The sequence below is a fragment of the Macrosteles quadrilineatus genome, unplaced genomic scaffold, assembly GCF_028750875.1.
Source record: "Macrosteles quadrilineatus isolate MER2022 unplaced genomic scaffold, UCM_ALF_1.0 Scaffold_7__1_contigs__length_78375512, whole genome shotgun sequence".
Classification (NCBI taxonomy): Eukaryota; Metazoa; Arthropoda; class Insecta; order Hemiptera; family Cicadellidae; genus Macrosteles; species Macrosteles quadrilineatus.
Window position 1 is genome coordinate 15,764,856 of NW_026542600.1, and position 27,014 is coordinate 15,791,869.

The 27,014-nt window shown below is 33.8% G+C and overlaps 1 protein-coding gene across 2 annotated transcripts in view; it reads left to right on the plus strand.

Annotated features, from left to right (window-relative positions):
* Window positions 1-27,014, plus strand: part of LOC128997806 (aminopeptidase N-like) — a 117,700-nt gene that overhangs the window by 39,615 nt on the left and 51,071 nt on the right. For both annotated transcript variants that reach the window (XM_054423526.1, XM_054423527.1), the window contains exons 3-7: window positions 6,030-6,066; window positions 10,224-10,350; window positions 12,079-12,258; window positions 20,596-20,751; window positions 23,074-23,195. In XM_054423526.1, coding sequence (XP_054279501.1) covers window positions 6,030-6,066; window positions 10,224-10,350; window positions 12,079-12,258; window positions 20,596-20,751; window positions 23,074-23,195 — 622 coding nt within the window. The remainder of the gene's footprint in view (window positions 1-6,029; window positions 6,067-10,223; window positions 10,351-12,078; window positions 12,259-20,595; window positions 20,752-23,073; window positions 23,196-27,014) is intronic.

Sequence of the window (27,014 nt, forward strand, 5' to 3'; positions counted from 1 at the left end):
CATCCACCTAGAACTTCTGTTAAGAGAAAGTTTAAATCATAAAATATAATGACACTTTTTGGTACAGTATGTATGTATTTGAAACAGTGGTATCAGTTAAAACAGATTTCAATAAATAGAGCTTATTGGAAAGAAACATGGTGTTCTTACAAGAAAGCAACACAGCTTGGCATTAAGTCCTCATAAATTGCACCTTTTTGAAAAGAAACCCACATACGCTGGTACAAAATTCTTTACAGAAAGTAAATAAAATAAACGTCTTATAACACTTGAAACATATATTTATGCTTATACTGTTACTCACAAGACGGTAAATATACAAAAAAGATTCGCCTTTTGGGTCTGATGGTGATTGGAGTGTCCAATCAAAATCGATCACCACTTACCATATTTTTTGTATATTTACTGTCTTGTGAGTAACAGTACAAGTGAAAATATATGTTTTAAGTTTTATGTGTTGTAAGACGTTTCTTTTATTTACTTTCTGTAAATTTAATAACATGTACAATGCTGATCAAGAAGTTATAATTCTTTAACACGTTCGCTACTGAGCGTCGCATATATGCGACGCCGCGGTCATTGCCACAGACCGAGGTATACATTTGAATCTTACACATAGACCGGCTGTCACTTGGATAACAGTACACACAGACCACGGGCGAAAACCTGTAAAACAGGGATCATTTACATTGTAATACGCTACAATCGTGTTTGTAAATAAATTATTCTTGTTTATTTGTATTTTTTATAACCTTTTGTAATGTCGCATATTTGCGACGCCCGGTCTACAGCGAAGACAATAGTGAAAACAATTATAGTTTTCTTGAAATAGACTAAACGTCGCATATATGCGACTGTTCATTTTTTTGTGTTTTAAGGTGAAAGTAAGTAAAGAAATAAACAGATTTTTCAAGAACAGTTTATAACTGAACAAATATAAAAGCTACATAGGATAATGCAGCATACATACTGCATACATACATACAGTGATGCAGAAAAGTAAAGACCAGTTTTTCCAACTGTTATATGACGTCACCAATCATCATATCCACAGACCAAGCGACGCAGTTGTGCGTCAGACATCTCTGTAGACCACTGCAGGGAATTCAGTGCCTTCAAATAGACCGTTACAAAAATATAAGCATTTTAATAACATTAGAACCCCGACGCAAATATGCGTCGTCAGTCTATTTTAATGTGACTAGCCGTCGCATATATGCGTCGGCAGTCTATGGGTGGAAACCGGCCGTCGCATATGTGCGTCGCTGGTCCATGTGAATGGAAAATTTCGTACTATTGCAGTAGCGAACGTGTTAACAACTGATAAACTTACAAGCAGAAGTAATTATAAAATAAAATAAAATTATTAACTGATACTATTATTTGATGAACTGTAGGCTAATTTACTTCTCTTTCCCTACCAATTCAAAGTAGGCTATATGTTTTAACTTTATTTATATCTTTTTCTGTTGGTTCTTTGTTCTTTTCAAGTTTTTCTCTCATTAGTAGCATGTATGTGTTTTATTATATTATAACTTAATTATTTGAGAAATGTGACACTATTCATGTATATTCCTAATGTACTTGATGAATAAAGATAATTTGAATTTAATTGAACCAGTAATGGCAGAGGCTGCATAATTAGATACCTAGTTATTGACCAAATTAGACAATTAAAACTTTTATTGTTCTTGCATCAAAATATGCAGTCGCATTAACCACTGCCAAAACCTATGGCCTAAATAGGCCAAAAATAACATGAAAACTCTAGAGACGCAATATAATATTTTAATCTTTTACTCTTGACAATGTTTTGATTTTTTGTGTTAGTTAAGTTTTTTCACCTGAGAACGGGATCAGATTCCAGATCCCGAAACGTTGTGTATTGTTTTTTTACCATCGTGATGGAAAATGTCCGCAATAAACATTTGAACAAAATGTATTTATCAGCCTATTATGCAAGGTACTGTAGAGTTACTGTGTTTGGTTGATATACTATAATTTGATTGTTATGATGTAAGCCTAATTAATGACCTTAATATTGAAAAAAATATTAGGCTTTACTTGTTTCCTTAGTTCTAACAGAATTGAAACACCAGTGAAAATCCAATGAAAATGTGCCTAAGACAAATTGTATTTGATATTTTAGGCTGCTTCCTCCTCTTTGTCACAATTCCTAATGACTTTGGATTGTTACCCACTTTTAGGTGCCCACCTAACTCCTGGTGGCCAGTCAAAAACTGAAAATCTCTTTCCTCGGTCGTTCATACGTTTTTGCCTTCTAATACCGTTGCATCACTTAGTACCTGCATTGTACTCTTAGCCTGCCTATCCTTTCTCAGTCACTGTAGTGGTCTTTTAAACTCTGTTACGGTACAATATCGTCAAGGGACAAAATTGTACTATTGGCCTTGGATAGCTAATCTAATTGAGTAAGTCCAGGGTTAGTAGTAATAATAATTTTTTTTAAGTTTAAATATTTGGGCTCAGATGTAGTCGTTAAGCATCAGCTTTCAATAAAAGCCACATTCATCACCCCCCCCCCCCCAATTTTTATCTACGTTATACAAAAGACCAACTTTAGAACGATTAGTTTTGATTCTTTTAGTGAAACACTGGTCGCAAATAACTGAAATTATTAACTTGGAAAATAAGATTTAAAATCTTTACTTAATGGTTAATTATTTGTTATACAGTGTTTCACTTAAAATTAAAACCAAGATACTTAAACCTTTGCACTCCAGCAAAAAAGTTTTGGTCCTAGCCAAAAATGCCGGTACTTTACCGGATAGTACTAGCCAAAAACTCCAGACTACTAATTGTTGTAAGCGTTTGGTAAAATTTATGTATCTTCCTTGTCTGATCAGATAGAGACATACTTTTTGTTTCCTTTTATTCCCTATGAAATTCTACATAAAAATAAGTGAAAATAACCCATATCAAATATAATTTTTTTTTTATTTTTATTATAATACGTTTGGTTTCTTACTTTTAGAAAAGTATTATGTTTGAACGTGTATATCTAAAAAAAACTGTTGAGACCATATATAATGTTAGTATTCTCAAATTCTCTACTTAGTTCTGAACAAAACACAACAAGTTCCAATCACCTACCTTGAAAAATGAAGAAGTTGTAGGCAAATTTGAAATTTTTTTGTCCAAACTCCAAAATACTCTCATCTTGATAAATGAGGGTTACCCTAAGACTGTATCACAAATCATAACATTTTTCAAACTATTTCTTCCAAAAATCAAATTGTGGTATTGTAAAAGTAATATTGTAGAAAAACCTCAAAATAAGTTTTGGTGTAGGGCCTTTAGCATAGCACTAATGATTGTTGAAAACGCAAAATGAAATAAAAATGTTGAGTATTCAAAAAGTAAATCTATTCAACCTCATTAATTTTTACAATACTCAATAAAACATGCCATGCAAAAGTCATTAAAAAGTCCATGCAATCAATCATGCAAACACAAGACAAAAAAACTATTTACAAACAGGTATTGTTATTAGTTGGTAAATTTATGTTCGCCGAAGCAAACGCCATGTAGTCCTTTACCACAACGAACACATATTGTACGGCTTTTTTTCCTCTTGCCTCCCATTCTTGTGCTAAGAGGACTGCACACACAGCAGTTCCTTTCCTGTCTTCCAGGTAAAGATGTGATGCCAAATTGAGTTTTGTTATTTGGTCTATCGCCACGACCATCTTTTTTTTTGGGCTCTACTAGAATTCTTTTCTTTGTACCACTGTGAAGACAGCGCCTCAATAATAGTAATTGGTAAAGTGGTATCTTGAAATTACTTTTCCGCTGGTATTTTCTGAGTAAATTATATAGGCATTCAGCAGGATTCTTGCAAATATGTTGAAGGTGACTTTTTTCCAATATTTTAGGGTGCGTCTCTCATCCAAGTAACAATACATCATTTGATCATTGCCGTCAACGCCACCCATGAAACAGTTGTATGCATCAATCATTTCAGGAATTTCTTTTACTAAATTTTCATTTGTTATTTTTTTTTATTTTTTCAATAGACTTAGCAGTATGTTTAGAAGATAATAAAATAACTGGGTTTTTCTGAATTTTTTTCTATCTGAAGCCTAAAAATAAAAGATTGTCATTTCTCCCAGGTCTTTTGGCCAATGTCGAATTTTTTTTTAGTTTAGATGGAATGCCTTTTCTATTCCTTCATACGGTGCCGGTGATGAATGTAAGTTTCTCGTACAAACTTGTAGCCAAAGGGATACTAGTAAAAAACTTATCCATGAAAACATGGTAACCCTTGTATAGATACTGGCCTATCTCAAGCAGTTTGTGGACAACTTTATAGGCTAGGCCTGTAGTTTTCTGTCCAGTACTTTTTGTTCCCTTGTAACAATAAAACACAAGGCAATAACTCGAAATGGAATCGCACAGTATCCATAACTTTACACCCCATTTGTGATGGTGTTTGTTTGGGAGGTATTGCAACAACTGAGATCTTGATTTAGTTCCGATCAAACTTTCATCAACCGACAACTCACGGTGTAGTGTGTAGTACAGCCTAAACAGTCTGTTGACGGCTTCTAGCAGTTGCGAAAATTTTGCACACAGGTCATATTCAGGCTTTCCAATTTTAGGCAAAATTGAATTGTCTACCATATGAACAAATTGAATAATACTTTCAAATCAAGATGGACTAAACATCTTTCCATACCAGGGAGTATATTAGGAGTCAGATGTTGCCCAGTAGCTCTGAATTGTCGGTTTCCTATTTAGGCCCATATTTAAAATTACTGCAATAAAGACCTTCATTTCAGCTAGTGTTACCATTCTCCATTTATGGGCTCTAGAATTAGGGGTCAAATTATGTAGATGCAATTTGATGTACTGATTAGCATACCTGTTAGTTTCTCTTACGAATTTTGTTAGGATTGTAACTGTGAAAAATAAATAAAAATAATTAATCGGTTCACAATCACGAGGAGGACAGTACTTTGGACCAGGTTGTTCGAAAAATAAAATGTTATGGTCAAATCCAGGGTCATCACTTTCATGGACAGGTTTCCATTCTTTTTCACTAGGGTCCATATCTGGTGGAATATCAGGGTCAGGGTTAGGGGTTTCGCAACGTTAGAAATTTCTTATTACATCTTCAATAGTAGCATGTACTGTATTCAAGTTCAAAAGGGGCACATTTACATTTACTTCATTGTTCAAAAGGGGCTCATTTACATTTTCTTCAAGGACATTTTGGATTAAATCTACATTATTGATATCATGCAATTGGGTATCATGCAATTGGTTAGTTGAGGGATTAGGCCTACCATTTGAAACTAAGTTAGGACTAGGCCTACCTGAATTCAAAATTACAAACTCAATAGGCCTACTTTCAGATATGTCACTAGGCCTACCAAGAGGCATATTTCTATCACGAGATTTTGTAGGTTGAGCATCTTCATCTGAACTTTCTTCCTCTGATAAAACATAGTCAGAGTCTTCATCAGTATCATCATCAAAACCTGACAAAACATCACTTTCGTTTTCACTATCATAGGTTTCAGAATCTGATATGTTTTCCACAAAACTGTCACTCAAGTCATCATAAACACCAACACCAGATTCCACTACGTTTCTGAACAGTGTACGGCATTTTCACTAACTGGTGATTGTCATCTGCGTCTGTTATTATAAATATCTTCATCAGAACTGTCAGAATCTTCCATTGTAAACTTAATATATATAAAAGCTTTAAATTTTTACTCAAAAACCAACTGTAAACAGAAACATTAGCAGTAAACGTAAACAACAACAATGCAAACAGCAAACAAACACCAACCTCCCACTTACTGCAGATAGCTGGATTGCGTCAACCGGCCAGCGCCATAGACCACAAAAAAAAAGATGACAAGCAAAAAATTACGGCTACGTAAGAGAAAAAAAAGCAAAAATTATATTCAACTCCACTATTTATTTAGAGGCTAATATGTTCTATAAACGTTGAAAAATACAATATTTTGCTAAATCATGTTTTTTCTTAATTTCAGGGAAGAGTTCGGATTGATTTGGTGTTTCCTGGCCAAGGTAGGTTTTATTACCATTTCACATGTCAGGAAGATTCGTAACTACAAAAATTATTGCCTTGAATATAGAAATTTAGGTACGGTATATGAATAAATGGTATTTGAGAAATACCCCTTTTTGCCTCCACTAACTGTAAAGTATGATCTTTCACTTCAAAATGCACAATAAGCTTAGGTTCACGTGCCGAGACTCTGAGTCTGCCTCCACCATCCCTTTCTTTCCCAAAACTAATTTAACTTTGCAAACATTTAATGTACATGATAAAACATAAAAACACTTAGAAACATCACAATCTGTTCAGACATTCTTTTACAAACGATTGATAGCATATAAAAATTTACTCTTTAGAAGAAGGTTGCAGAACACTGTTCTACCTCATTAATTCATTACTAATTATATTTTGATAATTAACTCATAGTTTAACAGCTAGTAACTATATTTAAACAGGGCCGTGCTGGGACCCTCAAGAGGGCGCTGGACAAAGTGTCATGAGGGCGTCCACCAAAAACCGGGGGGTACGGGGGGTATGGAATACCCCCCGTGGGGCGGGGGGTCCGGGGGTCCTCCCCCGGAAAAATTTTGAAATTTTAGGTCTAAAATTAGTAGTTTTTAACCTCTTTTATGCTATTTTGACAAGAAATTATATTTATATTTATAAACTATTTATTTAAAAAAATATTATTTCAGCCAGAAAATTACCATAATTTTTTCAGGGTTTAAAAATATTGCAGTCATTAGTATTGTGTTAAAAACATTTAATTTGCTTAAAGTTTATTAAACATACATGTAATACGGCTACATGAGAAAACGTGCTTTGTTTATTTATTGAATGCCTTTATGCCTTTGCTTTCACCGTGATTTTGGGTTATCCATGACACTTCAACCAGTCATTCAATTCCCCCGGTTAATTGGGAGTTGACTAATATGCTTGAAATCTTACAATCTAAGCTAAGCCTAGTAAGTTGAAGTTAAATTCCACAGAGTGAATAAGAAATGAAATAAAATAATAGGCCTAAATAAAATTATATAAAACTCGTAAAATAGCTGCAAACTATCAACCAGACCCTTAAATAATCATGTAACGAACAAACTATATTAAAACACCACTCACTTAAAAAAAAATTGTCTGACAAGTCAAGTGCCGAACTTTAAGGTTAAGTTTTAATGTAAAGTTATTTTTATTAAAGAAAAAAATTAATAACTGTCTAAATGTTGTCAGTAGCTAACTAGGGAAACTCAAAACTTAAACACTGAATATTTCAGGGAGAAATAAAAACATATGTAGGCCTATACATTATTCCCTTCATAAAATAAATAAAATACAGTTAATATAATAAAAAAATAAACGGCTTTATGGGCGTTTTATTGGAACGGTTTTGTTGTAGAATGGAAGCTCTAAGTGAAAAATTATACATAGGTCTACGTTAAGCGTTAAAATACACTAATTATTTCACAATTTATTAACTACAGAAAAATGTAGGCCGACTGTAGTGTTAAAGATAATGCGACTTGCGACAATGAAATTCGATGGTACCGGTAGCTTAATAATTATGGTAACATTCTTTACATTTGGTAGTACTAAACTAAAATAATAATAATAGCAATATAATAATACAACAACAATTACCTGCAGGCCTAACCTATGAAAGGGATGTAAACAAACCGGTTTGCTTCTGTTGTGGCTCCGCGCAGACCAGACGACTCAAAACTAAAATAGATTCTACCTCTACTTGACTCCGGTCCTAGTTTTCCGTACTGCCAACCGTTCAACGTCAAATTCGTTTTTATTCTGTCTCAGACATAGCATTCAGTTATGAAATACACTGATGTAAAACTTCTTCTATTAAAGTTTTTTTCTCAAGATTGTTATGTGAGGAAACCAAAACCATATTTTTTTATTTTTATTTATTTATTTATTTATTTATTTTTTGCCTTTAGAGCTAGGGCGTCAATTGGGTATTCCTTGGGAGGGCGCACCGGGCAATTGCCCGGTTGCCCGCCTGGCCAGCACGGCCCTGTATTTAAAATATCATTATTAGTCTTCTGGACAAATATGAATTAGTGACTGTGGGGTTTAAGCACAAAATTATAATATTCCAAGTAAAAACCATAATTGTATGCCACAGTATTTCTTACTAGGAACAGAAAGAATAATTTATTTCTAGCTCTTAAACACAAGTTAGTGCTGCTTCACCCAAGGATTGCTGAAAAAAAGCTAAAATTTTCATTGGTAATGCCTGTAAAAGGCAGTTGTACAATATGTTTCATTGTTTGAGTTTAAACTTCACCGAACTGGCCTATGTCATAGAGATGGTTATTTTTTAACGTAACAGGATAAGTATTACTGAAATGTAACTGTTACAGCTGTAATAGGTTACCTCAAACTCCCTATTATTTTGAAACTTAGTTACACAGTATTACTGCACTATAAACTGCTAGGTAGGTGGCAAATGAGAAACTGTAACCGCACACTGTCATCACTGTAACTGTAACGTACTTGGTCACTCTAAGCTTGCTCGGAACGTGCACTGCAGTTACACGGATACATTACTGTCACTGTGCTCTGGTTTTGGAACGGGCACCACAGTTACACATTGAAGTGACACTGAGTGTCTGAGTGACTGTCACGCCACTGTTTAACTTCGTTACCGTTACTGCCCATCATTGAGTGACCGAGTATGTTACAGCATTGACTATTACAGTTGTATATTATGTCCATGTTGCGACAGGACTAACATCGTCCATTCAGACTACTCTTTTTTTCTTTTTTTGAAATCTTTATAATTTTATACTTCTATTTCAAATTATAAAGACATTTTATATTATATGATTTTTATTATTCCTTGAAAAAGTTTGATCTGTCATAAAGTTATAATAAAACCTGAATATAAAATGGGCTTTGTCATTGTATTAGGTTATAATCAGTCAAGAAACAAGAATAATATTACAGTAATTATAAACTTTCATCAGTTAGTCTGTTATAGCGCATCAAACTTTCACTTAGAATAGTTTGGAATAACTCTTATTTATTACTCTATCACAGTGTTACTAAATAGATCTGGAGGGTAGCCTATGTCTGTAATGGTAACGAATGCAAAAGTGACCCGGTATTAGGTGACAGAAATAACAGGTTACTGTCACCTATTACCAACCAGTCACGGAACGGTGGAACACATTATCAAAAAGTAGTCACAATTTCCATTCCTACTATGTCAGTGTGAACCGGTTTGCTCACTCCTTGTGGGGAGCTGCACTACACCTTTTACTAGTATCAGAGTTTTTTTATATCGATGAACATATCCAAGTACTTTGTCTAAACATTATTCAGATATACAGTTACTGGTTAAAAAACAATTGTTGGTAGACAGTTTTCTGTTAGCTGCTAAAAGATGAATATGTCATAGACAGACAACATTTTTATGTATCAATGATTCACTATGGTAGATCTCAGATGGAGATAAAGACTCAACACTAGGAGTCTGTTAAGATGGGAGAGTATGTATTATTGTGCCACTTGGATATTAATCTGTACTTTCACACTCTTAGTCCTCACAGTTCAGCACCAGAGCACATTATTCAGCTACAAAGAAGCATAGAGACAAGGTTAATCACACAAAACTTTTATTTTGGTTCCCAAAGAATCCAGCTATTTTCTTTTGAGGTTCACTATGTGTGTAGTAAGGAGTGTCCAAAAGCAATGTATTTAAAATGAAAGTTCAGTGACATTAACCATCCAAATAACACAAAGACCGGTAAAATGGTCATTACCTTCTTTATTTCTTCCACCTTATGCTTGTACACTACTATGTTATTTTAACAACACCAAAGTCAAAATCAATATTATTGACTTAAAACGAATAAAAAAGCATTAAGTTATACAAATACCTAAAGTGTACGTTAGTGCTTTCTCAAGACTTGTAAGAACAGTTGCGACCCACACGGCAATATACTTGATGCTAGTACGACTATCTCTTATAAGACCTGCCCTGCACGATAGTGAAATTGAGTACAGATGCTGCACTGTATAGACTAGTTCTTACTCTCATTGAATTTTTTCTCCAAATGGATCTTAATGGTCTAAGATAACACAAGGACGACTGATATATAGTTGAGCATTTCTAGGATCCAATTCGTCTATTATTTGTATGAATTTGCAGGTGAGACGACCAGGCAAGTGGAACTCCATGCAGACCCAAGTCTAAACATCGTCAATAAAGAAGTGTCAATATCCCGACCAGCTGATCCGTTCTCATCGGAGGAAGATGACACGGAAGGAGAACAAGTGTAAGTTTACTTCAGCCTGCTTTTCCTCTCCTTTTACCCTTCAAGGGAGGAATGCCGGTGGAAAAGACCGAAAAACACTATTTTGGTTACTACTCGAATGAGAAAGCAGGGAGATGTTCGTCCTTGTAGATACCCCTCATGGAGTTTATTTTAAACTGCTCGTTACAGCAATAAAAACAGTTCAAGATTGGTCATTTCCACTGAAGCTTCCAGACACATTAGGCCTTTTACCTTTATTCACCACTACACATCTTTTCTCCTTATGTGCTAACAAATATATACGAAGGTAAAATACTGTAATGGCATATTGACCTTCATATCACAAAGAGATTCAAATGTATATTAATAACCTTTTTAATAAAGTTCAATAGACACATTTATTCCAGTTTATCTTTTTATCCAGTTAATCAATCCAATTGGTTTTTTTTATAAAATAATTTGTTTTGTGTCTCAAAAACAATTTAGATAAAAATCTTATCATGTACAGTACTTAATTTCCATATTTTTTTATGAATTATAAGGCTTTTTTAGAAAAATGTTAATTTGTTCATAAAGACCAATATGCCCAATTGATATATTTGTTATATGCCCGTAGAGCACAAGGGCTTAGGGTTTTAGGAATTTTTGTGAGGATAGCAGGCCTACCTGGAATGGGAAAGAGTCCAAACTGGTACAAGAGACACAAAACTTTATACTATATACACAAAACATTACAATATTTCACTATCACTGACAGCATTTTCAACTAAGAAAGTTTCCTTTAGGCCCAATATGGTGGTCCAATATGCTTTAGGCTTAGTGACAGTCAAATATTGAAATGTTTTGTGGATGTAGCGTAAAGTTTTGTGTCTATTGTAACAGTTTGGACTCTTTCCCATTCAGGTAAGCCTGCTATCCTAAAAAAATCCTTAATCTTACAAGGATGCATTTTTTACCATGATGAGGGAGGAATATATTTTAAAGTAACCTACTAAACACAAAGACTCACTACTAGTTTTACAATTAACTAATTCCCATTTACAACTTATCATGGCTTCCATAAACTCAAATTATTAACAATTTCTAGCTGCAACTAAATTTTCTACTATCTACAGTCCAATACAGTTAACTTACAGTTTCTCCAGTGTCCCTTCCGAAGTCATCCACAAGTACTGTACTGTCCCTTTGTTGATCCCAACAACGAGGGACTCACCGGTAACTTCTCTGTATCACGACTTCACTAACACCACAGGTTCACTGTAACACTTAGAACACTCGCAACTGTTGCTGCAATCTCCTGAACTACGCCGGTCGGCCACCTCGTATGTATCCCATTAAGGCCTTCTTCTAGAATCATCTTGAGGAGTATTGACTTCAAAGGTCACGCATTCTGTTGTTACAAGGGAAGAATGAGAGTCTAGAAGCTTAACTGGGTCCTATTGTTCTTTAAAAGTGTGTGTAAACAAGTAGGTAGGCGCAGCATTCAACAAATTACTTCCATGTCACTGGTTTTTTAGAAAGTCAAGACACTTCTGTCACCATTAGTTAGTTTTGTAACCATTTCTTCTTCCCTAATGTATTCATAAGCCCTGTGCACTCTCCTCCAAAGGTGAAATACCATGTTCTCTTGACAAGAGTTTTCTGAAAAAAACACTTGGCAACTGAGAATCAATTAACAATAATGACATTGATAAAATGTATCTGAATCATAGATTCTCGATATGCTCTAAAAGGATGATTTTTTTTCAGAAGCCTCAGCGTTACCAAAGTAGAGAGACAGAATCAATCTCTGATTGTACATCTGTCACAACCCCTTCAGAGAGATGCCACCTACCAGCTAGATGTGCAGTTCGATGGAATCCTAGGCTCTGATCCCAACCATGCGTTCTTCCAGAACAGTTACATTGACCAAACATCCGGAGAGAAGAGGTAATACGACAAATCTAGGGGCTGTTGGGGTAAAAGGCTTATCTGAATAAGAAAGACTACATCCTGGCACAAGGAACTAAAAGTAAAACTTCTCTAAATAAAATATTACTATCAAGGTATTCATTGAGCCTACTAAATGAAGTCATACACATGAAAGCCTGATTTATGGTATATCATGCATATGTTCACTCTTTATTGGGTAGTGAAGTTATTTTATGGGGTAGGTAACTCTGTAGAGGCCAGGAAAGTGTTCACTTGCCAATAGTCCATTCTCAGGACTATTTTTCACCAGAAGTCTAAAACCAGCTGTAAACTTTTTTTTTTTTAAACATTCCATTTTAATATTAGCCTTCCATCTCAATAGTACCACCGTATCAATAGGCCGTTGCTAAAATATAAGACATAAACTATAACTCCAAAAAATAAGTGAGTATATTGAAAATTAATACAAAATAATGATAATAGATATTCATCATTCATCAAAATAATACAGTAACAACCCTTTTACTGCAATATAATTTCACAATTGAATATTTTTTGGAAAATCACAGGAACAATAGCTCTGATATGGAATATGTTTTTTTTTTGTTTAAAAGGGTCAAATCAAATCAAATCAAAAGATCTTTATTCATATTTGTAAATACATGTTTAAAGGAATAGTGTCAAACAATTAACATAAAGAATTACATGAATAGGTAGGCTACAATAAAAATTATTAGTAGGACAGTATTGATCACACTACTCCAGGTTGCAATGGTTGGTCTGAATTTTAAGATCTATTATCTGTTCTAAACTTAAAAAAGTCATCAAATGAATAAAGTGCCCTCTGTATCAAAAATTCTTTCAATTTCACTTTGAAACCTCTATCATCCTGCATGCTTCTTATGTGATCTGGTATGTGATTTAGGAATCTGATACCGTTGTATGAAGTTTTTCTTTTGAACAATTCTAATTTATGATTTGGTAATACCGGTACTACTTTATTTTTATTCCTAGTGTTATAGCTGTGGATATCTTTATTTGTAATACAACTAATTATATTATTTTTTACAAACATTATGCATTCTAAAATGTATAAGCTGTAAACAGTCAAAATTTCAAATTTAGTAAAGAAAGTTTTGACAGATTCATTGTTCTTAAAGTTTAATATGGCCCTTAATGCTCTTTTCTGTCCTATTAGTATCTTTGTCAAATTTTGAGCAGATGTTCCACCGTAGACACAGATCCCATAAGAAACATGGGATTGAACATTTTCAAAATAAACACTTTTTAATACATTCGTATCGCAGAGATAATACAGTCTTCTGATGGCATAGATTCCTGAGTTAATTTTCTTTAAGACATTATCCACGTGCAGATCCCAACTTAGATTTCTATCAATGATAAGGCCAAGAAATTTAGTATTTTCAACTTGCATAATTTCTTCTGATTTGATTGATTTGATATACCTGATGACATGACACACAAATGATTTTAGGGGTTTTCCATCCCATGTTTATTCCCCATCTCAACAACAAAGTTCTTTTCGAAGTTGTATTTCCTTACCATAAAATACCTTGGAAGGTTCATCAAATGCCTTAGACCTGGCGGGAATAACTTACCGCAAACCATGGAGGATATGTTTTTGCCATTCTTCTCAATTCTAAGTTAAGTCTCCCTCGCCATTCTCTACCATAATGTATAGAGGTTTCAGTTTCAAAATCACTTCTTTGGCCGCAATTGAACAGGATCTCATGGCTCCTGTGATGATAATGCAGGCCAGCCTCTGTACTCTCTCCACGGCTTTCCTTGTTGTTTCCACCTTGGTCCTGCCAGCCAAAGCTACACACCCAAATGTGATGATTGGTCTCACCAAAAGAGTGTACATGCTAGTATGTATGGGTACACTCTTCCCACACATCTTCCCAGCATATCTTCTGCATACCATCAAAACATTAGTGGCTTTGTTGGTCACCTTCTCTATGTACCTGTTGCACAGTAGTTTCTTGTCCAGAACTAGCCCCAGAAACTTTACTTCTGATTTTCATTCTTTCTCCTCAAGCTTGGTGGTTCTCAGGTGGGCAAGATTTCTCATTGTCAATGGCACAAGTGAGGTTTTGTTTGGATTAACCGACAATCTAGCGGACTTGCACCATTCCTTCGTGCAATTTAGCCCTCCTTGGATTAAGTCACAGAGGGAATTTTCAAACTTCCGTCTTGCATTGATGACTATATCGTCTGCATATGAATGAAAAAAGTTAACCATGTAATGGAAAATAATGTGTCACAAACGGTTAAATGTAGAATTAACTAAGACATCTTTAAAGACATCTTTAGTTGTCTTTTAAATCCATTTTCATCAACTGTTTTATCTCTTGTTTACAATTTGACTGTGGTTAGACACTCACTGAATAATTATCTGTTGTTAAATTATAATTCACATTTAAAACCGCTATAAAGAAAGTTGGTCACAATCACAGGATCTTTCAAAGTGAACTCTGGAGATAAACCAAATGCTAGGGGGCGAAACCCGAAATGAAATTACTTTTTTAGTTACCGCTTGTCACTCCGCTTGATCATAAGCTTTAAAATGATTCCTAAATCCAAAAAATCAGTTAAGTTTGACAGGTGAAACATCGGATGTTACAGAGAAAACCCTTATTGTATAGGCTAATGTATACAGGGTGTTAAAAAAAGGTAGAGATATAATTTGCGTACTGATTCCTTTGGTCAAAATAAGCAAAATCTATATCTATAAAAGAGGAAATGTGTATGTATGTATGTATTTATGTATATACCTTATGGACTCCGAAACCGCTCGACAGATTGTAATGAAACTTTCAGGCATTATTAAGCATTATTGAAGGATGGTTTGTTTGAAGTTTGGAGCAGATTTGTTAAAAGGGCTCAGCCCCAGAGGGTTTTAGGGGTCCAATGTCAGACTTTTGGAACTACAATGTTTACAAATAAATATAATTGAAAAGCAGATATTTACTTTCACCAACTGTCGGTTTGAATAATCACAACATTCTGTATTAGTCATGATTTGGAATAGTGCCACAATATTTCCACAGAATGCAGCACAGAAAACTATTTTACTTTTAGATAAGTCACAATACATTAAACCCCAATCGCAGCACACCTGTGCACTCAACAACTTTTAAATTCTCCCCTACAGTATTAAATATGTAGACATAAAAAGTAATAACCTTTATCACAATAAAAACTTATATATTCATACACCTAATAAATAGATAAAGATATATTACTAGAGGTTAAAATACCTTATAATCCGTCAGTTTGATTAAGTCACCGATGACACTGATGGATTATAAGGTATTTTAACATCTAGTAATAATTTATACTGTGATCAGGAGGCAAAAAACTACAAAAATGAAATAAAGATATAGATTGTAAAGAACAAATTACCATTTAAAATAATAGTTGTTAGCGCAGCAACCCACGCCGGTTAACTGCTAGTAGTTTATATATAATAAAGTTAACTTTATAAAGACAAGCTTTTAGAGGCTTTTGCAGCTTGTTGGAAACTTATTTGTAAAACTTAATTTTTGTACTTGAATAAATTATAAATAATTAAATATTTAAAACAATGTGAACATATGTCCTATCTCGGTCTGTTTAGCTTCTGTCTGTCTGTATGTATTTTTTACATAAAGATCATAAATAATAAAAGTCTTGAGCTACAGCTTTGATTCTGTAAATATGTTTGTGTATCTTATTGTTCACTATCTTTTTGCAAATTATGAATATAAACTCTCGAACCGGTTTCAAAATGGAGGCTTAATAAATATTTAATGCCAAAACTGAAAGTTATCTTTAAAAAATAGTAAGTCATATAAAATTTAGTTAATTTTATGCTGGTTTCATGATAAGACACATGTTTATATAAACTTTTCTGCTTATTTTGGCCTAAGGAATCGATTATATTATTAAAGTGATACAATCAAATTTTGTGTAAACGGTTAAGGCCATTTACCAAATAAAAATATAGGCATATGGCACATCAATATAAAGCTTAGAGTGTGTAGATTTGCCGAAAAGTATTGATATGGACGAATTGCCAAAGGGCTCTGCCCCACAGGCTGGTTTCCAAAGGGCTACGCCTGACATGCTTCCAGAGTTTACATGATTTAATTTAATTTAGTTAATGAAACAGCTGGTCAGTACAATGAACTGGTGTTTGTTTATTTACTCGAAAAATGTGTTTGTGAGGCTTTATGTAGATTTAGGAGGGTTATGTTTGGTTTTAAAGAAAGGTTGAACACGTTTAGTAAATTATTGCTCAAATCAAAGTTTTGTTTTGTAATTTATTTAGTAAAGCTACAAATAAAGAGGCTTGACTAAAGTTGAAGAATGATGGTAAAACATGTAATTAGTGAAGCATCAATATGAAGCAATTAATGCTATTGCTACACAAAGGTATGTTGTCATATTCTTTTGGATCTATATTAACATCAAAAGTAGGGGTTTGAAATTAATTAGGTTTACAGTTTTAAATCAGTTTATATTTTCAAATTAAGTCATAGAATTGCTGTATTTTAAAACACACATCAGCCCCACTTTAATGACTCTCTAGGTCACATTTTCTTCCCGTTGCAAAGAACGGGTATAGCAGCTTGTCACTACATAAATTATTTCCCAACTTTTTTGCAGCTGGTACAGTCACTAGTGTTGACAGTGCTCTTAAATTATTGTTTAATACAGGTCTTGTCACTGGGTTCAAACAACATTGCTCCATTACTGTTTTCCTGCATAAGGCAATAGCATCTCAAGAGAAGAGATGTCTCGCTTGCAAAAAGTGTAGAACTCAGCAGTTCGTTTCGTTTAATCGGGTTAACTGAAACCCGGGTTAACCAAAACGGTTCCATAAATTAATACAAAGGGCTAAAATATAAGTACAAAAAGTAATATGTAAACAGAGAGGCCCTTTCCTCTCTCGAAAGGGGCTCTTCTATAACCCATTGCAACATTTTTGTAGCTGAAATAAAACACTGTATTATATAGACATTGTTTCAAATTCATTTTTCTTACACACTGCGGTAATACATAGGCTATTATTAGCATTTGTTGAGTTAAACAAAAAATTGGTTATCCAAAACGGCTCTCCCCCCTTTATTTCAGTTAACTGGGGTTCTACTGTAATCTTTATTGTCATTCAGCAACATAAAATTACAATAGACAACGTCAGAAGTCAGGACACAAATATGAAATTATGCTTAAATCTATAACATTTATGAAGTAGGGTGAAGTGGGGTAAGTGTACGCACGAAAATCACTAGTTGCACTTTAACTTGCTATAACTTCAATTGTATTTAAGATATCTTAATGAAATTTGGTGAGCAGAAAGCTTGGAATGTGGTCTATAAGTATGATTTTTTTCAAATCTTAAATCATCATACTTTTTTTTATATACTTTTTTTTGTAAAGTGATGTCCCGTGCGTACACTTGCCCCTAAAATCGGGGTAAGTGTACGCCCCCCACCTATATTCCATATAACTTGCTTTAGATGCAATCTGGGGCAAGTGGATTATAGCTTAGAATCTGCTGATTAAAATGGTTTTTTATTTGTAAAAATATCTCAAACCGTTCAGGAGTTATGAACTTTTTCGTGGAACTCCGCGTACAATTTCCGCAAAATGGCAAATTTGTAAATTTACAATTATTAATATAAACTTGTTAATATATTTTTATTAATTAATCAAATGCTGTAAAAAACTTCTTTGACATCACACAAATAATGGCAGGTTAGTTATTATCTAAAAATATAATTTTTTATTGACTTAGATAAATCTTACCTTGTGGGGAAAGTGCATGGCAATTCACTGTTTTTCACTGTATTCACTGTAAGTGCGTACTAGTCTACATAACTAAAATAAAACTGTTAATTGACTTAGTACCTAGTTCACACACCCTTATAATTATATTTATTTACATATTTACAGGTTTTTTTTTACTGAACATGGACACTAAAGAGGGAAGCGTCGAAAATCAGCTCCCCCCGTCTGCCTGGTGTAGGTTCAGGCAAAATCTTCAGTATGTCGTCATTGGGAATGAATGAAAAATCTTCTTTTGGGTTTGAGTAAACAAAAGACAGTTCAGGTATAAGGTCCAAAGGTGAAATCAACCAGGAAAATAACTTAAGAAATAGGAAAACTTGTCTTAACCTGATAACTAATTGTAAGTTGTCACACCATTGAAAACCCCTATGTACACTTACCCCGGGGCTGGGAGTACACTTGCCCCAACCACTGTTACACCCAGGGCAAGTGTACGCCCCCCCCCCATTTTTGTAATTATAAATTTTAGTAATATAAAAATGACATTTTTGGATTCCTCTTCAAAAACTGCATCAGTGTACCAATTTTCAAATTTCTATGGCTATCCGTTGAGTTTAGGGAATTTTTCAAAATTTCAAGGCGGTACTTTCGTAGTAAGTAGAAATGCAGAGGTATTTTAAAACTTAGTTTTAACGTATAAATAGTCATAAATGTTGATTTCTAACTTCAGAATCTGAAAGATCACATTTCAAACCATAAAAAATTATAAATTTAAAATTTTTTTCCCCAATTATGGCTTATTTATAGCCAGCGCGTCCACTTGCCCCGTGCGTACACTTACCCCACTTCACCCTACATTAAACATTTTGTTGCATAACAGAACATATTTGCCTAATATATAAATTTAAAATTCTAAGATGGAATGTTCTTACACAATACACAAATTTCTAAAATAAAACCTTAAGTAAATAATCTTAAAAACTAAACAATTCGTAAATATCCAAGGCATTTTTTAAAAAGAGTTTTGGTCATGCCGGCTACCTACTGTTGGCCAATGGTGTTAAGAGTTCAGAGTAATTATTTGTGTTAAACAATTTGTCTATAAAAAAGGCTATGCTTATTAGCCAATTTGATAATGTTGATTTGAAAAGTTTTATTGTAAATATTTATGGCTTTTTGTGAATTTTGATAGTTTAACTGGTGGGATAAACAGATTGTTTGATTGTCTAGTTGTGTGGTTATGTATTGAGTGACATATAGTAAAATTGTTTTGTTTAGCATAAACTAAATTATTAAAAATAACTTGAAAGTGTCATTATATTCAGCAAGATACTAAGTACTTGGTGGAAAGACTTGTGGCATGTGGTGAGGTGACTCAGCGCGAGACTCAACACAACGCCTTGCTCCACTTTCCAAAAGTTCGCCTGGAAGTGGGTAGGAAAGGGTTTTTCTAATTTAGCCCAAAGATTTACAATGACCTCCCTTTGGACCTAAAACAGCTGGGAGTCCTGGCTTTCAAAAGAAATGTAAAAACAATATTTGTCTAATAGCTGTAAATAATGGTATATATTTTTTATTTCATAACTTGAATTGTCTTTTATCATTTATAATTGTTGTATATTATGTTAAGTAAGTATATTGACCTGAGCCACTCTGTAAAACAGTTATTTGTACTGAGAGACACTTGGAAATAAAGTAATTTTTATTTATTTATTTGTGATGTTAAAAGCAAAAAGAGACCTCTTGTCGAAGATGCAAAATTTTCAGTACGACCGCTATAAGACATTAAGGTCAAAAATATCAGAATTCGGGTTTTTATCGATTTTTATACCTCATTTAACATGGAACAGGACAGCATCGGTTTAAATATCGAATTAAAGATGTAAAAGGTCGAAATAAATCATTTTGTTATCCTCTGCACGGTCTGAGAAAAGGTACCTCTTGTCAATGTTATTTTGCCATAACGACAAGCGGTCCCATGTCTATTATTCACTTTACAAACATACTTTAGTCCAAAAATGAATTCTAATACATTCTAGTGGAAATTTAGAGAACTACAACAAAGTTCAGTTTACGGAAAACAAAATATCTCAAACATTTTTCGGTCCCGACAAGAGGTACCTTTTCTTGTCTTATGGAGAAATAACATAGGGCCGACAAGAGGTCCCTTTTCTAAAATGTGATTTTTACGACATTATAAGATTTCGTTCGATAAGTTACCAAAATCGTTTCTTAAATAAATAAAAAAACTGTTTTGATGCGTATTTGAAATTTTCAAAGTAGTTTTTCTCAGAATTGCCCTTTTCCATAACAAAATTTCAATGTCCTATAACTTTAACAAAACAATTCTTAGACGCAAGGGACTTGCACCAATCGATTCAGAATTTAATAAGAAATTCAAATATATCTATAACTCAAAATCGAAAATTCCCGACAAGAGGTCCCTATTCGCTTTTCACATCATATTTATTTTTGAACACCCTATATAGATTCTTCAATCTATGCTGTAGAGCAATTTAAAATCTTAACAAACTAGATTGATTATTTGTTTTTCTGCAGGTGGTTTGTCGCCCTCAACCTTAAGCCCTACAAAACCCGCATGGTGTTCCCCTGCTTTGACGACCCTCAATTGAAAACCTGGATCGAACTCAGTGTCGCTCACAAATCTGAGTTCCACATTTTGAGTTCCATGCCTGTCGTAGACACAACCAACGTGTAAGTATTGCTTTGAAAAGTTAAGTATGGATTTTTAAAATAAAATTGAACAAGGTTTAAAACTTCTTTCCCAATCAAAACGTTTAGTGTAATACGCTTTCTTTTCATAAATTATGTTTGTTTGAGACAGTTATTGAAAACTACAAATTTATATAAAGAATTTGTTAATTTCAGATCCAAACCATGAAGAGTGATTTACTTTTAACACAATTAGGATACAGTTATAAAAAATAGCCCATTTAAAATCCAGTTTTCATCAACTGTTTTGTCTCCTGTTTAAAATCTGACTGTAGTCAAACATTCCACTGAATTATCAGCTGTTAAGTTACAATTCAAATTTAAACAATTGTAAAGAAAGGTGGTCAGCATCAATGGATCATTTTAAAGCAAACTCTAGGGCGGCGAAGACCTAAAAGATACTTCATTTTTAATTACCATTCGCTGGTGCGCTAGATCATAAGCTTTAAAGGTACACCTCAATCGTAAAAATCTGTTTAGTGGGATGGCTGGAAAAGGGATTAAACAGAGAAAACCCTTATTGTATAAAGTATATAACTAAAATAAGGTAATTGCCTATTTGAAAATAACTTTTATGGCTGTAAACTTACACTTAGTTATGTTTGTATTCTGAATCATTGTGGAGAATACTTGGACAAATTAACTTGAGAATGTGTGAGAATTTTGACAAAAGGAAATCCAGCTTGGAATATCACAAAATTTTGCTAACCGTATGGTGTACAAAGCCAAAACTTAGCCTTCTCATTTGACCAGAGCGTGTCTCAGCAAACCATTTTGAAAAACTCTTTATGGCGTTACTTTAACCTCCCGTTGGGCGCATTGGTTTTCAAATACCAAAGGGCGCTAGCGGAAGTTACCTCCAGAGCATAAAAATTATACAATGATGAGTAAAAACATTTTAATAGCAATACAACTGTAGGAAAAACATGTTTATGAGTTATTATACTATTGTATATAGAATGAAAAATGTTACAATGAACAATAAAAATACGAACGTGTTGTGGATAAAAAAGACTTACTTTTTGTAAATATACAGTACTATCTTTTAAAATAAAATAAATTCAATAGTGTATGACATAAAACACGTATGGTCTAATAAAAATAATCATTTATTACAAACACAAATAATTTGATCAAAGCTCTTAAAAAAATTGCTATAGTGTATAAAATAAAACACCTATTGTCTAATGAAAAAAAAAATCGGACAGCTCATTTTGTCAAAGCTCTTTTTCATTAAAAAAAAGTTCCCGAACAAACACACCAATAGGTCTTTTCACCATATGCTGTTCCCTGTTATATGTAAATTCTATGTGACAAATAAATATTTCATTTCATTTCATTAACGTAAATAAGCCTCACCTCACACGCACGCGTTGAATGACATAAAAGTTAAGATTCAACGTAAAACAATCGTATAACACCTCACAAGATGAATTTAGGGGTATATAATAAAATCAAAGGTAAAAAGAAAAGAAAATATACAGATTGTGGATAGTTCGCTTGAGTCACTCTTACATCCAAAATAAATCTTAAGCACTAATGTAAAAAAGTGACCGCTTCTAAAGGTCAATACATTGTGGGCATTTATATAACTTTTATGTGTTTATAAAGTCACAAAACTAAAACAAAAAAACCCCTTTATTAGCGTTAGAACTGACAATCGTTCATTTTATGGCCATTCACAGCTGTTCCGTTGTGTCATTTCAACATTCAAGCGTATAATCAACGGATTGACTTAGATGTAAAGTTAAAGATGTTGGCTATTCTGCTAACTTGTCCTGATAGTTTTGTTGAGTTGGCATCTTGCTACAGCTATAATTGAATCCTGGGATTCTTTGTCAGCTGGCTAGACAGTTCCCAGTAAGATGATTAGTTATTATGTAAACAAACTAAAAAAACTCAATGTTTATGATCACATTTACAACACACAATACTTATTTCTTATTTTCCACAAGTAGATAAGATTTCCTACAAAATGTATATAATTAAACTTATGTATCATTTAAGGTTTAGTTTTTTATGACCCGTAAACATTTATATTGTTTGATTTTTTTATAACATGTAAATAAAGACGTCAAAATTGTGGAATATTTTATTGCTTTACAAATAATAGTCTATGCTTCTTTCTGAAAAAATACAACAATATTGTAGAACTGTCTTGTAAATAATATTACTTTAATTTTTAAACTAACAATGCAAACTTCACAAAATACAATGGCATTTCATAATGTCTAATTGTCTGTTCCAGGGTTAATAGTTGTCTTGTTACATTTGTCTAACATAATTGATTATGTTTTTTTACAGGACTACTGAGGGAGTTTGGGTGATGGAGCATTTCTCTAGAACTCCGCCAATGTCGGTCAACTCCCTGGCTCTCTTTGTATCAGATTTCCCTCAACCCATATCGAACAACTTCTTACAGACTGGTAAACTCTCATATAAGACATTTTTCCTTTAAAAATGTTTAAATCAAACAATAAGTTTGATGCTCATGTTGCCATTGCTGAAAATGAATCCTTTTTGAATCTCACAATATTCTCTATAGTAATGCATTCTGTAATAAGGTAATTAGTTAATAATTACGAAACAACGCCAACTATTAGCTTTGTTGCGGTGGACGAGTCATTGTTGGGGTCATTGTTGCGGCCCTGAGTAGGGGGAGGTAGCTTTGTTGACAGCCTGTCATTGTTATGAAATGAAAATCCTCTATTTCAACAGGCAAAAGTTAGAGCCACATGGCTTTCTTACACTTAACCTGCAAACATATAAATATAAAATAGAAAACATTATTTACCCCAACATTACTTACAAAAGAAAATTAAACAGCAAAAATTATCTAACAAGATGAGATGACCCACACACTTAGAGGCGGTTTGGGAGCTCGGTATTAGCGCTAGTCTGCGACTAAGAACCGGATATTTCAAATATTTAGGCTGCCGCCTAGAAAACGGGTTTGGGAGCTCGGGATCAGTTAGGCGCGCGCCTAACTTGTGCAGGGATAATCTCGCCCCTAAATATTGTTGGTTTGGGAGTCAAGTAGACTTAGGTGCCAGCCTAAGAGATAGTCTCGGTGGGTTTGGGAGACCAGTTTCGGGACTAAGAGATATATGTTTTTGTCATTAAAATTAGTTAGTTTAGTCCCCAACTTTAGTCCTGCCAGGGGGCAGGTCTAAGTCAACATCATGCCGGTATTACCCCATTAGCAAGTTAATTGTTTACATATTAACTAAAATAATGTTATAATGGAATTTGGTATTAAATTCAGAACAATTTCATTACTCTCAAAGTATATTTAATAAAATGTTTTTTTAGGTTTCTGCTGTTCAAAATAAAACAAAAATCTTGCAGGAAGTAATTTAACGAAAGATTATTTGGTTTTTGTTTTTACTGTTTACTGCAATAAACATTTGGACCCTACATAGAATTGATTTTAACTGAGAGTTTGGTTATAAGCATCCGTACCTTAATAATAAATATTTTATTAGCTAGGGAAAAATTAGCGACCGCATACATACCCCCCCACTCACCCCCTACGAAAGAGTAAAGAGATAATAAACAAAACATAAAAAACTGCAAATAGCTCACAGTCATAATCGCTTTCTTTTTAGTTTTTATTGCGTTCTGATTGAGCTAAGTTCAGTGTCATTGACCAAGTGCTAGTTACATCAAACTGGAGTAGGCCTACTTAGATTATTTGGAGTAGGTATAAGAAAATATTACAGTATATCAATAACCCCACCACAGAAAACCTACAGACTAAGCGAATATCCAATAACCTAATAGGACTTTCAATTAAATTTATTTAAATAGCTTTAGGTTTAATAAGTAACTAAAACTATCTAGGTATAGGTGTAGGTATAGGTGTAGACTGTAGGTGTATGTATGCTGCTACAGGGAGGGCAATAAAGTATGTTTTACCAAAATATTAATATATTACCAAAATATTAAGAGCTTTATTTAAAATAAATAAATTTGCCAAGTTTCATCAAAATATATCCATAAACTACCAAACTACAACAGTTAACTTATTCTCCATGTGATTAACACATGGGAATTTTAAATTTACGATTTTTTGAATAGTCTCTGTAGCGAATAACCGTACACAACATTTTAAGATACTAATTTGTTTTGTATACTCTTTAAAATATTTTAAAGGTAAAGATTTATGTTTTTGGAGTTAAAATTGAGAAAAAACGATTTTTATCCCATAAAACCCAGGGTTCCCATGGTCTGATCATGCTGGTTCGCGAATTCATTAATGTTTATCGCGCCTTACACTTTCTGACTTTCATGCCAATTTTTTTCAAAATCAGACAAACATTACTCAAGTTGTCACGTTCATGGACGTATATACAGGGTTAGTAAAAAGTGTGGAGACCCCCTGTTATTTTTTTAACGGCCCATACTAGAAAAACTAAACTCGGCACACCATTATAGCATGTTATGAAGTACTTTTTGGGCATAACCGCCACTTGGTGTTCATCCCCAAAATGGGGGATTTTGGGGGAAACTAAAATATTTCGAATACAAAGACCAATTGAGTGACCCCTTGTTTTGAAGGTCTTAGTAAAAGAAAACCAACAACGCAAACTAGAGGTCTCTATCTCAGTTCAGTACAAAATGGCAGTCAATTGAAATTCTCATAAGTTCCCAAACCCAAAATGGGGGATTTTGGGGGAAACTCAAAAATTGTAAATGATAAGCCCCATCGAGTGGCCCCTCATTTTGTAGGTCATAATAAAAGAAAACTAACAACGCAAACTATAGGTCTCTATCTTAACACAGTAAAATATGGCAGCCAATTGAATATAAAATTGCAAGTTATTTCCAATTTCTAAAGATTTCAATCAGCTTCCATTTTTTAATGGATTAAAATAGAAACCTCTAGTTTGCGTTGTTAGTTTTCTTTTACAAGGACCTTCAAAATGAGGGGTCACTCGATGGGGCTTATCATTTAAAACTTTTGAGTTTCCCCCAAAATACCATTTTGGGTTTGGTAAGCAAGTGGCTATTAGGCTTAAAAAGTACTTCGTAACATGCGAAAAAGGTGTGTAGAGTTTAGTTTTCCTAGTGTGAGCCGCTACAAAATTTACAGGGGTCTCCAGACTTGGAAAGCTGTAAGTTAAATTCAACTTCTGAGAATTTCAATTGGCTGCTATTTTTTACTGGATTGAGATAAAGACCTCTTGTTTGCGTTGTTGGTTTTCTTTTAGCAGGACCTTTAAAATGAGGGGTCACTCAATGGGTCTTTCTATTTGAAATTTTTGAGTTTCCCCCAAAATCCCCCATTTTGGGGATGTATACCAAGTGACAGTTATGCCCAAAAAGTACTTCATAACATGTCATAAAGGTGTGACGAGTTTAGTTTTTCTAGTATGGGCCGTTAAAAAAATAACAGGGGGTCTCCACACTTTTTACTAACCCTGTATAATATATTGGCTATAGGCCTACATATATAAACATTTGAACGAATAGTGTTTTTATGGCCTCTAAGGACATCAAAGTGGAAAAGAATATCGGTCCCGGAACTAAGTGCTACCTATGGTAATAGCTACTCCCCTATAGGAAAATTAGATAAAAGGGTGCCATGTTTAATTTTTTTTTAATTGACGACAATAATTTTGTAAGTATTAAAAGATATACCTTAGCTTCACACAATCATAACCTCCGCAATTACTTAAAATACTTTTATTTTTTTATTTCCGTCAATCCCCATATATTATACAGGGCAGTTGCTGTTTAATTTTGAAGCTTTTTATTGCATAAAACCGAGTTTCAGATGTGACCGTTCAACACACAGGGTAATCTTTGTGAAATGATTACCTGATGTTTTAGATCTCTGAAAGAAATCATATTGATTTTCAGAAACTTATAGTGCCCTGCACGTATTTATAAGGTGTAGTACCATAATTAAAACATATCCGTCTTTGAGGTGTAAATCAACTATCTTACAAAAGTACATTTTTGCAATGGTACAATGCAGAAACTTACACCATAGTCTACTAATTAACCACCGTTGATATACCAAGATAAAATTGTATCCATCTTCAATTGTTCATCTTTTGTTGCTGTCAACGGTAACGTGTTCTGCAGTGGCGGTTGCCAACGTCAAAACCTGAATTCCCCGCGATTCCCTGTCCATCTAGCTGCGTTGCAACTTAGGCGCGACTATACTTGATCTACGACCATTTTAACTTAGGCGCGAGCTCCCAAGCCTGGTTTTAGGTCCTGAGACGCGGTGGTTT